The sequence below is a fragment of the Lissotriton vulgaris genome, chromosome 10, assembly GCF_964263255.1.
Source record: "Lissotriton vulgaris chromosome 10, aLisVul1.2, whole genome shotgun sequence".
In the NCBI taxonomy this organism is placed as follows: domain Eukaryota; kingdom Metazoa; phylum Chordata; class Amphibia; order Caudata; family Salamandridae; genus Lissotriton; species Lissotriton vulgaris.
This window is the reverse complement of record NC_141698.1, coordinates 2,488,371-2,502,848: the sequence shown is the minus strand read 5'-3', so window position 1 is coordinate 2,502,848 and position 14,478 is coordinate 2,488,371. Positions and strand designations below refer to the sequence as shown.

At 47.1% G+C, this 14,478-nt stretch overlaps 1 protein-coding gene across 5 annotated transcripts in view; it reads right to left on the bottom strand.

Annotated features, from left to right (window-relative positions):
- Positions 1 to 14,478, bottom strand: part of IQSEC2 (IQ motif and Sec7 domain ArfGEF 2) — a 942,770-nt gene that overhangs the window by 151,561 nt on the left and 776,731 nt on the right. For all 5 annotated transcript variants that reach the window (XM_086940141.1, XM_086940140.1, XM_086940143.1 and 2 more), the window contains one exon: positions 9,545 to 9,706. In XM_086940141.1, coding sequence (XP_086796267.1) covers positions 9,545 to 9,706 — 162 coding nt within the window. The remainder of the gene's footprint in view (positions 1 to 9,544; positions 9,707 to 14,478) is intronic.

Below are 14,478 nucleotides of genomic sequence, written 5' to 3'. Positions count from 1 at the left end.
AAAACAGACCAATCGCATCAGCAGCATTTCGATTGACGAATGCACCGCAGAGCTGCTCAAGTTGTGCCTATAAACATCCCAGCGATGAATTGAAAGCAAGCACTACACCTCGAACCACTAAGGTGACGGAGAGTACCTGGAAATGACGCTTGTTTTCCCTCCACTGCAGCTGGGTGCTAGGCTAGTCCCCAGACATGTTATTATATCTCTAGTATCAAACTCACAGGAGGGATAAGGCCAGCCCAGTATCAAGCATGGTAAATCGACCCCTCGCCTGAGAATGAAGGCAGACGATAGGAGGGATGACATATAGGGAGGAGAAACCAAACGCCATGAAGTTACTGTTTGCTGCAGCGATCAACAAACTCCCCCAATGTCCCTGTAGGGGTTCAGAAAGGGTTTTCAGGCAAGCTGTTCCTTCTAAAGACACAAGCAAAATATTCCTAATTCCGGTATTTATTCCAGCAGAGAAAATCTTTTTTTTCTGCACGTTTGGATATGGTGAACATGTTTCCGTTTAGTGCTAGGATCAGGCTCACATCTCACAAACACCGTCAGAAGCAAGAAAAGCAATTTTTCTACGACACTCGACATCTGAAATACAGACTCTGAATTTATATATTACAAGTCTTGGGGGCTGTATCCAGACGGGTCAAACCCCAGGTCAGCATATACATTTCACATTACAAAGAGAAGAAATTATATATCTTGATTCACAAGCTCCAACCCCTTCCTATCTGACCCAAGACAGGAAATCCCAGAGAAAACCAAAAACAATAGAAAGGAGCAAGAAACGGGCAGAGTGTGGGAAGGAGGAAGAGAGCACCGGAAGCACGCCGGGAGCAGCAGAAGCACGCCGGAAGCAGTGGAAGCACGCCGGGAGCACCAGAAGCACGCCGGGAGCACCAGAAGCACGCCGAGAGCAGCAGAAGCACGCCGGGAGCAGCAGAAGCATGCCGGGAGCAGCAGAAGCACGCCGGGAGCAGCGGAAGCACGCCGGGAGCAGCGGAAGCACGCCGGGAGCAGCGGAAGCACGCCGGAAGCAGCGGAAGCAGGCCGGGAGCAGCGGAAGCACGCCGGGAGCAGCGGAAGCACGCCGGGAGCAGCGGAAGCACGCCGGAAGCAGCGGAAGCAGGCCGGGAGCAGCGGAAGCACGCCGGGAGCAGCGGAAGCACGCCGGAAGCAGCAGAAGCACGCCGGGAGCAGCAGAAGCACGCCAGGAACAGCGGACGGCACTGATCAAGTTGAATGAATCTGTGCTTGGTCCCTGCTTCACTTAGAGGCTTGGAAGTGGCGTTTCGCCAGGACTGCGCAATTAAGGAGGCTTCAAAGTAGAGGAACACTAAAGCCAACAAATGGTAAGCAAGGGGCGGGTTCCAAGCTCTTATTATAAACAACAGTGTCTTGCAAGCGAGACGCATGCGCTAGCAGACGCTCTCACTGGCTCGACCCTAACAATGAGATGTGGAGATGTTTCAGAATATGGCAGAATTAGTACAAATGAAGCAAATTATTTTGTATTTCTGAGGTGCAGTGGAAATAAATATTTGAATAAGATCAAAACACATCAATACAGTAGGTAATGAAATTGGCACACATTGTCATTTGTGTGCATAAAACCGTATTTCGGTGCAAATGTAATGATCATTTCAATTGAAAATGTGTTCTCTGTAATGGCTACCACATCATGCATTGGCCACACTATGCCGCGCCACGCCACGTCACTCCATTCTACACCACTGCACTCTACGGCATGCCAACCCATTCTATGCTCATGACACTCCATTCCAATCTACGCCATTCACTCTATGACACAACACTCCACTCCACTCTACGGCCCACCACTCCACACCACTTACCCAACTCCACTCTACCTCACTCCAATCTATCCCTCTCCAGACTAATGTACCCCAATCTACCACACCACCCTCTGCCGCTAGCATCTACTCCAATCCAATCTACCCCACCCCAATTTACCCACCACACTCTACCCCACCCCAATCTACCACACCCCACTCTGCCGCTACAATCGACCCCATCCAATCTACCCAACCCCACCTAATCTACCCCACTCCAATCCAATCTACCTCACCCCAATTTACCACAGCACTCGACACCACCCCAATCTACCCCACTTCACTCCAATCTACCCAACCCCACCTAATCTACCCCACTCCAATCCAATCTACCCCACCCCAATTTACCACAGCACTCGACACCACCCCAATCTACCAGAACTACTCTCTACTCAAATATAGCCCATTACACTCTTCCTCAATCTATCTCCCTCCACTCCAATCTCGACTCCACTCCAATCTATCCAACTGCAGTCTATTCCATTCCACCCCCCCCAATCTATCCCAATCCACCCAACCTCCATTCTACTCAACTCTACCCACACTCCATGCTGTGGCAATCTACCCGCTCTACTCCATTCCACTGTACCCCAATCTACCCCACTCCAATCTACTCCCCCCCACTAACCTTTAGCCATGCATGCTGAACAGCCGCACTGGTGTACAACATGGCCAAAACACACTGCCAGAACGAATTGCTCTCGCATAGGATAGCCCTATTGGCGTTGCCAATGCTTGCTTATGCCTACCACCAATCCTAAAATTCATCTTCACATTATTTACATCCCGCAGATACTTCTTGCTTCATGTCAACCCGACTGTTTTATCACATTTCATTTCTACTTCAGCTTAGTCTCACTTTACCCATGACAGAGTCCTAATTTCCTAATTACTTGCTACTTTCCACCTGGTCATAAATCCTCTTGCTTCCTATTCACAGCCCTGCGGTCTCCTTTTGCCTGTTTAACCCCTCTACCTTCCCTGTATGTTTATCCTCCAGCAGTCTCTCCAGGCCCTTCCTCCCTTTCCTCATATTTTTTTTGCTTCTCCTTCTTTCCACTTCTCCTGCCTATATACTAACTCTCTTCTCGACTGTCTTTCCTCTGTGCTTCTCCCTCTTCTGTCTTTCTCATCCTCCATCGTCTTCTCTATTCGGTTCCTCCTTCCACCCCTTCCCCTTCCCCTCTATAGTTCCCTGAGCCATCTCTAATCCTTCATGGTCTGCCGACTCTAGAAGGATTATTGGTCCAATGGACTCGGGCGTGGAGGGCAGCATTGGTTAGAGCACATCGGTGTGGACACGATCATCTCGCTGGTAAATTTTACGAGAGAGAGAGAGAGAGAGAGAAAGAGAGAGATAGAAAGAGAGAGATAGAAGAGAGAGAGAAAGAGAGAGAGAGAAAGAGAGAGAGAGGAAAGAGAGAGAGAGAGAGAGGAGAGAGAGAGAAGAGAGAGAGAGAGAGAGAAAGAAAGAGAGAGAGATGAGAGAAAGAAAGAGAGGGAGAGAGACGGGGGAGAAAGAGAGAGAGCAAGAGAGAGAGAGAGAAAGAGAAAGAAAGAGGGGGAGAGAGACGGGGGAGAAAGAGAGAGAGAGAGAGAGAGAGAGACAGAGAGAGAGAGAAAGAGAGAGAGAGAGAGAGAGAGGGACAGAGAAAGAAAGAAAGAGAAGGAGAGAGAGAGAGAGAAGAGAGAGAGAAGGAGAGAGAGAAGAGAGAGAGAGAGAGAGGAGGAAGAGAGAGAGAGGGGGGGGGGAGGGAGAGAGAGAGAGAGAGAGGAAAGAAAGAGAGAGAGGGAGGAGAGGGAGCTGGAGAGAGGAGAGAGGGGGAGAGAGAGTGAGAGGGAGAAGAGAGAGAGAGAAAGAGAGAGAGAGGGAGGAGAGGGAGTGGGAGAGAGGGAGTGGGAGAGAGAGAGGGGGAGAGAGAGAGAGGGAGAGAGAGAGGGAGAGAGGGAAGAAGAGAGAGAAGGAGAGACAAGAGACAGAGAGAGAGGCGAGAGGGAGAGAAGAGGGAGGAGAGAAGGAGAGAGGGGGAGGGAGTGAGGAGAGGGAGTGGGAGAGAGAGAGGGGGAGAGGATTAAAGAGAGAGAGGGAGAGTGAAAAAGAGAGGGAGAGACCAGAGAAAGAGAGAGAGATAGAGAGGAGGGGGAGAGAGGAACGAGAGAGAGGGGGGGAGAGAGAGAGAGGGGGAGATAGAGAGAGAAGGAGAAAGAGAGAGAGACGAGGGGGAAAGGAAGAGAGGAGAGAGAGAGAGGAGCGAGAGAGAGAGAGAGAGTTGTTGATCATTGTTTTTTAATGCAATTTCCTAGTTTCACTTGTTCTTTGTAACACTGAAGTTCTTCTTGTAATTCCCTCGCTTTATGTACTATGTGCTCATACCTTTGGATAAGTATGCTTAAATTAAAAAAATATAAGAAAAATAAAGCTATGGTGAATGCTTTTCATACCGGAGTTGTGGGGAGGGTTTATTGTGCCAGAGTTGTGGCGTGGGATTATCATATGAGAGTTGTTATGTGAGGTTATCATGTCCTATTTGTGGTGTGGGGTTAACGTAACTGAGTTGGGGTGAAAAGATTATTGTATCTTTGGGATTATCATATCTGAGAAGTGGTGAGGGATTATTTCATGTGAGGTGTGGTGAGGGATTATCATATCTGAGAAGTGGTGAGGGATTATTTCATGTGAGGTGTGGTGAGGGATTATCATATCTGAGCTGTGGTGAGGGATTATCATATTTGAGCTGTGGTGAGGGATTATCATATAAGAGTTGTGATATGAGGTTATCATGTCCTATTTGTGGCGTTTGATTATCATAATTGAAATGTGGTGTGGGATTGTCGGATCTGAGTTGTGGTGAAAGATTATCATATCTGAACTGTGGTGAGGAACTACGGTATTTGAGCTGTGGCGTAGGATTATCACATCTGAATTGTGGCGTGGGATTATCATATCTGAGATGTGGTGAGGGATTATTTCATGTGAGGTGTGGTGAGGGATTATCATATCTGAGCTGTGGTGAGGGATTATCATATAAGAGTTGTGATATGAGTTTATCATGTCCTATTTGTGGCGTTTGATTATCATAATTGAAATGTGGTGTGGGATTGTCGGATCTGAGTTGTGGTGAAAGATTATCGTATTTGAGCTGTGGCGTAGGATTATCACATCTGAATTGTGGCATTGGATTATCATATCTGAGATGTGGTGAGGGCTTATTTTATGTGAGGTGTGGTGAGGGATTATCATATCTGAGATGTGGTGAGTGATTATCATATAAGAGTTGTGATATGAGCTTATCATGTCCTATTTGTGGCATTTGATTATCATAATTGAATTGTGTGGGATTGTCGTATCTGAGTTGTGGTAAAAGATTATCATATCTGAACTGTGGTGAGGAACTACGGTATTTGAGCTGTGGCGTAGGATTATCACATCTGAATTGTGGCGTGGGATTATCATATCTGAGATGTGGTGAGGGATTATTTCATGTGAGGTGTGGGGAGGGATTATCATATCTGAGAAGTGGTGAGGGATTATTTCATGTGAGGTGTGGTGAGGGATTATCATATCTGAGCTGTGGTGAGGGATTATCATATAAGAGTTGTGATATGAGGTTATCATGTCCTATTTGTGGCGTTTGATTATCATAATTGAAATGTGGTGTGGGATTGTCGGATCTGAGTTGTGGTGAAAGATTATCATATCTGAACTGTGGTGAGGAACTACGGTATTTGAGCTGTGGCGTAGGATTATCACATCTGAATTGTGGCGTGGGATTATCATATCTGAGATGCGGTGAGGGATTATTTCATGTGAGGTGTGGTGAGGGATTATCATATCTGAGCTGTGGTGAGGGATTATCATATAAGAGTTGTGATATGAGCTTATCATGTCCTATTTGTGGCGTTTGATTATCATAATTGAAATGTGGTGTGGGATTGTCGGATCTGAGTTGTGGTGAAAGATTATCGTATTTGAGCTGTGGCGTAGGATTATCACATCTGAATTGTGGCATTGGATTATCATATCTGAGATGTGGTGAGGGCTTATTTTATGTGAGGTGTGGTGAGGGATTATCATATCTGAGATGTGGTGAGTGATTATCATATAAGAGTTGTGATATGAGCTTATCATGTCCTATTTGTGGCATTTGATTATCATAATTGAATTGTGTGGGATTGTCGTATCTGAGTTGTGGTAAAAGATTATCATATCTGAACTGTGGTGAGGAACTACGATATTTGAGCTGTGGCGTAGGATTATCACATCTGAATTGTGGCATGGGATTATCATATCTGAGATGTGGTGAGGGATTATTTCATGTGAGGTGTGGGGAGGGATTATCATATCTGAGCTGTGGTGAGGGATTATCATATAAGAGTTGTGATATGAGGTTATCGTGTCCTATTTGTGGCGTTTGATTATCATAATTGAAATGTGGTGTGGGATTGTTGGATCTGAGTTGTGGTGAAAGATTATCGTATTTGAGCTGTGGTGAGGAACTTCTGCATTTGAGCTGTGGCGTAGGATTATCACATCTGAATTGTGGCATTGGATTATCATATCTGAGATGTGGTGAGGGCTTATTTTATGTGAGGTGTGGTGAGGGATTATCATATCTGAGATGTGGTGAGTGATTATCATATAAGAGTTGTGATATGAGCTTATCATGTCCTATTTGTGGCATTTGATTATCATAATTGAATTGTGTGGGATTGTCGTATCTGAGTTGTGGTAAAAGATTATCATATCTGAACTGTGGTGAGGAACTACGATATTTGAGCTGTGGCGTAGGATTATCACATCTGAATTGTGGCATGGGATTATCATATCTGAGATGTGGTGAGGGATTATTTCATGTGAGGTGTGGGGAGGGATTATCATATCTGAGCTGTGGTGAGGGATTATCATATAAGAGTTGTGATATGAGGTTATCGTGTCCTATTTGTGGCGTTTGATTATCATAATTGAAATGTGGTGTGGGATTGTTGGATCTGAGTTGTGGTGAAAGATTATCATATTTGAGCTGTGGTGAGGAACTTCTGCATTTGAGCTGTGGCGTAGGATTATCACATCTGAATTGTGGCATTGGATTATCATATCTGAGATGTGGTGAGGGCTTATTTTATGTGAGGTGTGGTGAGGGATTATCATATCTGAGATGTGGTGAGTGATTATCATATAAGAGTTGTGATATGAGCTTATCATGTCCTATTTGTGGCATTTGATTATCATAATTGAATTGTGGTGTGGGATTGTCGTATCTGAGTTGTGGTAAAAGATTATCATATCTGAACTGTGGTGAGGAACTACAGTATTTGAGCTGTGGCGTAGGATTATCACATCTGAATTGTGGCGTGGGATTATCATATCTGAGATGTGGTGAGGGATTATTTCATGTGAGATGTGGGGAGGGATTATCATATCTGAGCTGTGGTGAGGGATTATCATATAAGAGTTGTGATATGAGGTTATCATGTCCTATTTGTGGCGTTTGATTATCATAATTGAAATGTGGTGTGGGATTGTCGGATCTGAGTTGTGGTGAAAGATTATCGTATTTGAGCTGTGGCGTAGGATTATCACATCTGAATTGTGGCATTGGATTATCATATCTGAGATGTGGTGAGGGCTTATTTTATGTGAGGTGTGGTGAGGGATTATCATATCTGAGATGTGGTGAGTGATTATCATATAAGAGTTGTGATATGAGCTTATCATGTCCTATTTGTGGCATTTGATTATCATAATTGAATTGTGGTGTGGGATTGTCGTATCTGAGTTGTGGTAAAAGATTATCATATCTGAGCTGTGGTGAGGAACTACGGTATTTGAGCTGTGGCATAGGATTATCACATCTGAATTGTGGCGTGGGATTATCATATCTGAGATGTGGGGAGGGATTATTTTTTGTGATGTGTGGTGAGGGATTATCATATCTGAGCTGTGGTTTGGGATTATTTTATCTGAGGTGTGGTGAGGGATTATTTTAACTGAGCTTCAGTGTGGTATCATCATATCTGAGATGTGGTGAGGTATTATTGTATCTGAGGTGTGGTGAGGGATTATTGTAACAGAGCTTCGGTGTGGGATTATCATATCTGAGTTGTGGCGTGGGATTATCATATCGGAGTTGGGGTGTGGGATTATCATATCTGAGCTGTGGCATGGGATAATCATATCTGAGCTGTGGCGTGGGAATATATTATCTGAGTTGCGAAGTGGGATTATCATATTTGAGCTGTGGCGTGGGATTATCATATCTGACCTGCGGCCTGGGATTATCATATCTGAGTTGCGGCGTGGGATTATTTTATCTGAGTTGCGGCGTGGGATTATCATATTTGAGTTGTGGCGTGGAATTATTTTATCTGAGATGTGGCGTGGGATTAACATATCTGAGTTGTGGCATTGGATTATTTTATCTGAGTTGCAGAGTGTGATTATCATATCTGAGTTGTGGCATGGGATTATTTTAGCTGAGTTGCGGAGTGTGATTATCATATCTGAGCTGTGGCGTGGGATTATCATATTTGAGCTGTGGTGTGGGATTATCATATCTGAGCTGTGGCGTAGGATTATTTTATCTGAGTTTCGGCATGAGATTATCATATCTGAGTTGTGGCGTGGGATTATCATATCTGAATTGTGGCGTGGGATTATCATATCTGAATTGTGGAGGGTGATTATCATATTTGAGCTGCGGCGTTGGATTATCATATCTGAGTTGTGGGTGGGATTTTCATATCTGAGTTGCGGTGTGGGATTATCATATAAACCTACAGCATGGGATTATCATACCTGAATTGCAGAGTGTGATTATCATATCTGAGCTGCGGCGTGGGATGATCATATCAACTTGCGGCGTGGGATTATCATATCTGAATTGCGGAGTGTGATTATCATATCTGAGCTGCGGCGTGGGATTTTCATATCTGAGTTGTGGCATGGGATTATCATATCTGAGATACGACGTGGGATTATCATATCTGAATTGCGCCATGGGACTATCATATCTGAGCTGCGGCGTGGGATTATCATATCTGAGTTGCGGCGTGGGATTATCATATCTGAGTTGTGGTGTGGGATTATCATATCGGAGCTGCGGCGTGGGATTATCATATCTGACTTGTGGCGTGGGATTATCATATCGGAGCTGCGGCCTGGGATTATCATATCTGAGATGCGGCCTGGGATTATCATATCTGAGTTGCGGCCTGGGATTATCATATCTGAGTTGCGGCCTGGGATTATCATATCTGATTTGCGCCATGGGACTATCATATTTGAGCTGCGGCGTGGGATTATCATATCTGAGTTGTGGCGTGGGATTATCATATCGGAACTGCGGCGTGGGATTATCATATCTGAGTTGTGGCGTGGGATTATCATATCGGAGCTGCGGCGTGGGATTATCATATCTGAGTTGCGGCCTGGGATTATCATATCTGAGTTGCAGCCTGGGATTATCATATCTGAGTTGCGGCCTGGGATTATCATATCTGAGTTGCGGCCTGGGATTATCATATCTAAATTGGGATTGTCACACATCTAAGAGGAGGCTGCACTGGTCTCCACCCGGCTACGGCTAAAGGATCAGACAACCTGTAAACTTCATTTTGGCGGTACAGACAGGTGCTGGTATGGGATCACGCCCACAATTACATGGGTGAAGACCAATCAGTGTCCTTACTCTAAGACGTCTCGATGGAACTGCTTCTGCCGGTTCCCCAGGAACTCTCCAATCATCTGACGACTTAAGCCTTTCCGCTCCAGGATGAAATGGCCTACGCCGACAGGTGTATCGGACAGGAAGCCGCGCTCGATGAGGTACTGGATTCCTTTCTCTGGCTTCCTACAAATTAAAAAGACAAGTTAGCACAAGTGTTCACAGCTAGGAGGCGCCCAACTATCTTCCCGCTCTGCGTCAGTTCTCAGGGGCAAGACCGTCCCAGCGGGCAACATATGGACAGCTGAGGCTACCGTGTGTGGCTACACAGGGGCTTGACTGTGGCACAGAGGCAGGACTAAGGCTGGACTGTGGCACAGAGGCTGGACAGTACCCCGGGGCTGGACTGTGGCACAGGGGCTGGACTGAGGCTGGACTGTGGCACAGTGGCTGGACTGTATCCAGTGGCTGGACTGTATCCAGGGGCTGGGCTGTACCCCGGGGCTGGACTGTGGCACAGAGGCTAGACTGTACCCAGGGGCTGGACTGTACACAGAGGCTGGACTGAGGCTGTACTGTGGCACAGAGGCTGAGCCGAGGCTGGACTGTAGCACAGAGGCTGGACTGAGGCTGGGCTGTGGCACAGTGGCTGGACTGTATCCAGGGGCTGGGCTGTGGCACAGAGCTGGGATACAAAGAAAACAGATAACAAAAAACCTCAGCAACGTAGTTTAGCCACTCAAGAGTGTGGGGAGGGGGAGTAAAGGCACAGCAGAGGGGTCAGAGGATTCAGTTCAGTTATCGGTCACCTGATCACTGTTTCTGTTCTATGACACCCAGCGAAGATGGAGCATCTAGAGGAGAGGAGAGGGAGCAGAGGAGAGATGTGGGGAGAAGAGGAGAGGGGAGGGAAAGAGAAGAGAGGACAGAAGAGAGGAGAGGAGACGGGAGAGGAGAGGAAAGGGGAGAAGAGGAGAGGGGAAAAGAGGGGAGGAGAGGGGCGGAGAGGGGAGAGGGGAAGGAAAGAGAGGGGAAGGAAAGAGAGGCGAGGAGCGTTGAGAGGAGAGGGGAGAGAAGAGGAGAGGAGAAGAGAGGAGAGAGGAGAGGAGAGGGGAGGGGAGGTGAGGGGAGGGGAGGTGAGGGGAGGGAAAGAGAGGAGAGGGGAGAGAAGAGGAGAGGGGAGGTGAGGAGAGGGGAAGGAAAGGGAGAGGAGAGGAGAGGATAGGGAGGAGAAGAGAGGAGAGGAGAGAGAAGAGGGGAAGGGAGGAGAGGAGAAGGGATGGGAGTAGAGGGGAGGAGAAGGCAGGGGAGGGAGGAGAGAAGAGGAGAGGGGAGGTGAGGAGAGGGGAAGGAAAGAGAGGGGAAGGAAAGAGGCGAGGAGCAGTGAGAGGAGAGAGGAGAGGGGAGGAGAGGAGAGGGGATGGGAGTAGAGGGGAGGAGAAGGGAGGAGAAGGTAGGGGAAGGGAGGGGAGGAGAGGAGAGGTGAGGGGAGGGAAAGAGAGGAGAAGGGAGAGATGAGGAGAGGAGAGGAGAAGGGAGGGGAGGAGAAGAGGGAGGAGAAGAGGGAGGAGAAGAGAGAGGAGAGGAGAGGAAAGGAGAGGGGAGGATGAGAGAAGAGATGGGGAGGAGAGATGAGAGGGGAGGAGAGGAGAGAGGAAAGGGGAGGGGAGGAGGAGAGGAGGGGAGAGGAAGGGGAGGGAAGGAGAAGAGAGGAGAGGAGCTGAAAGACAGAGGAGCAACAGGCAAGGACCAGCTGAGGATATGAGCATTAGATGAAGCCCTCTCGCGGTGTATCCATCACTGCTTTCTTCTGCCCTTACTGCCCTCTTCAGGAGAGAGGCCAGGGAAGGTGCAGCCCGATTATTCAGTAAGAGTATTACTTCTAAATTATTTGAAGATTGAATATCTCCGCATGGTGCATGATTCTGGAATACAGGACACAAATATATGTTTTCCTAAACAAACATGGCCAACAGGGCAACATTTACTGAGTTTTAGGCATCCAAATTGCCAAACTGAAACACAAACAGAGCAATTGGCTGAAACACCGCTGCCAAACAGGGTGTAGTAAACACCAGAGGGAGACATCGTTCACCACGCATCCATTTTAACCTGGTACTATTACATCGTGGTTTTCACTACGCAAGTCTTTACACCGACTTGCACTGGAGGGCGCTGTTGACTAAGGAATAGTGCTAATTACTGTTTCCAACACCCTCCCTACTGTATGTAGACTGGAGTTGGAATAGTAATTCACACTATTCCTATGTCCAGCGCCCCTCCTTGCGTTGTAAAACCCGCGATCCAACAGACCGCGTTGAAATGGCCTTCGCTTTATCGTCATAACAGAAAGAGCGAACTGGTGTCTTAACATTGACCCCAGCAGAGCTCTGATATGGTGTCCCTGGCACTTTCAGAAGGCTGCACTGCCCCTTCCTGCCCAGCGGCAAGGCGGCCGGGCAGTGCGTTTTTGGAGCCCCAAGAAGACTGGAGTAGGAGGCTGTAGTAAGTAACCAGGAGACCACAGGAGCAGCAACAGAGGTTTATTGCAGGAGAACAGGAGAAGTCACCTCAACACAAGCTGGCCAGGCACAAACTGTCACCAGCTAGAACCCTAGAAGGAGACAGAGCCATATACATTCTGGAATGGGTGACACAGGTAAGAACTGTGGTGGAGTAAAGGAAATAGAAGAAGGATAATATACAACACATCTCCTCTCGTAGAATAAAGCAAAAGAAAAGAAAGAAAACTTAACGCAAGGAATGTGCATGTCATTGAAAGGAAACTTAGCACAAGACTAACGAAATAAAATGGAGGCATCATAGAACGATAAGCATTCAAACACAGGTAAATAGAAGTAATGAGAACATCATACAATAAAACACAGGTACATATGAGCGATGAAAACATCACAACTAATAAGCATTGAAAAGGAACACACGTCACCCCTCTAAAAGAACTAATCACAACAGAAATCATTCAAATAAGTAGGTGGCCTGTGGCTCCTTTGAGGTCTGACGGCAGGCAAAGAAGAACTTGAAGAAGCAATGGGGTTGGAATTATAATCAGTTGCGGAGTTGGGAACAAGATCAGTAATGGAATTGGGAAGAGACCCAGCAGGATCAGGAGCATCCCCTCCACCATCAGCCCTGGAAGAGACATTAGCAGGAGCAGGAAGCACGGGACCCGGATCTGGAGAAGGAACAAGCATGAACCCTGAGGAGGGAGAATCTTGGACAGGAAAAGAAACAGGAACAGGACTGGGACCAACTACAGGACTAACGCCACCTTTCTGATAGAGAGCAACCCTCCTTAAGTTCCATTTCTCCCCATTGGAGAGAACAACATAGTGGGGATAGACCATCTTAACAAGAAAAGGGCCACGGAACTTGGACAAACCACCGGAAACACGACCAGACTTCACCTTGACAAGGTCACCTTTTGCAATTTTACCAGCAACAACCTTGGTGGAGGGCCCATCACCTTCAGGAGACTTGCGAGAGGAGACCCTAGGAAGCAGACCTACAGAACTGCGACTAGAAGCAACCGTACCGGAAGGGGACACAGAGGCCTTACAAGAAGGCTTGGGAACCACACTTGAAAAGTCACCTGAAAGAGACTGACAGACCAAATTTTTGAGCCAAGAGGGAATGAGTTTGGTGCTGGGAACCCTGCCCCTCATCATCTCAAAAGGAGATCTGGAGTGGGAACCATGAAGAGTGGTACAATACGCATAAACCATTTCACTAACAAGGGAAGAGACAGAAGAACCACTAGAGAGGGCCATTTGAACGGTGCCTTTCACCAATCTATTAAGGCGTTCACAGAGACCATTACCCTGTGGGTTGTAGAGGGAGGTCCTATGGTGGGAAATTCCGCAATCAGACAAAAAGGCTTGCATCTCATGCGAAACCAACTGTGTGCCATTGTCCGTTATAAGAACATTAGGGAAACCTTCTCTAAAAAACAGAGACTTAAGGTGATTAATGGTAGTAGCCGTGGTGATGTCCTTGAGAAACTCCACCGACAGCCACTTAGAATGACAGTCGACAGTGACAACAGCAAACCTCTGGGAAAGAGGTAGTTCGGCAATGGGACCAATAAAATCTAAGCAGATGGTGTGCCACGGAATTTCGGGGAACTGCAGCGCACCCATTTCAGAACCCACTGAAACTTTAAGTCTCTTCTCACCCACCTTGCAGGTAGAACAATCCTCCACCCATGAGGAGACCATGGAGTCCATACCGGGCCACCAAAAGTTGAGCTTGAGACGCTGTTGCGTCAGGGTTTGGCCAAGGTGACCCTCATGAGCTAGAGAAATGAGCTTCGGTCTCAAATCAGCTGGAGGCACAAATTTATCACCACGCAATATGACATTGTCACTGCAAACGGACAAGTCATCAATGACTTTGAGAAAAGGACGGACAGAGACATGGAGACAGCTCTCTCTCCGTGAACCCAATCTGATGAGCTGGATGACCTCCTGTAACACAGTATCTTTAGACATGGCATCAACCCACTCAGAGCGAGAAAAGGAGCTCTCTGAAAGAAGAAGCACATCGTCAATCCAAGCAACATTCGCATCACACTCCTCCAGACTGAAACCAACATCAGAACCAGAAGGAACAGCCAACCTAGATAGACAATCGGCCTGGAAGTTCCTCCACCCAGAAATGTGAGAAATGTCAAAGTGGTATTCCTGAAGTTTAGAGGCTAACCTTGCCAACCTTGGAGAACCAAATGCCCCACCCCCGGGAGAAAGAATGCGGATGAGGGGTTTATGGTCAGTCTTAAGGTTGAAGCGTGTGCCCCATAGATATGGACGGAAATGATGAGCACCCCACGCAGCCGCCAAGGCCTCTTTCTCGATAACAGAATAGTTCTGTTCACATTTTGAAAGGGTACGTGAGGCAAAGGCAACAGGTCTGTCACCATCCTTGTGGGACTGAAGTAAGAC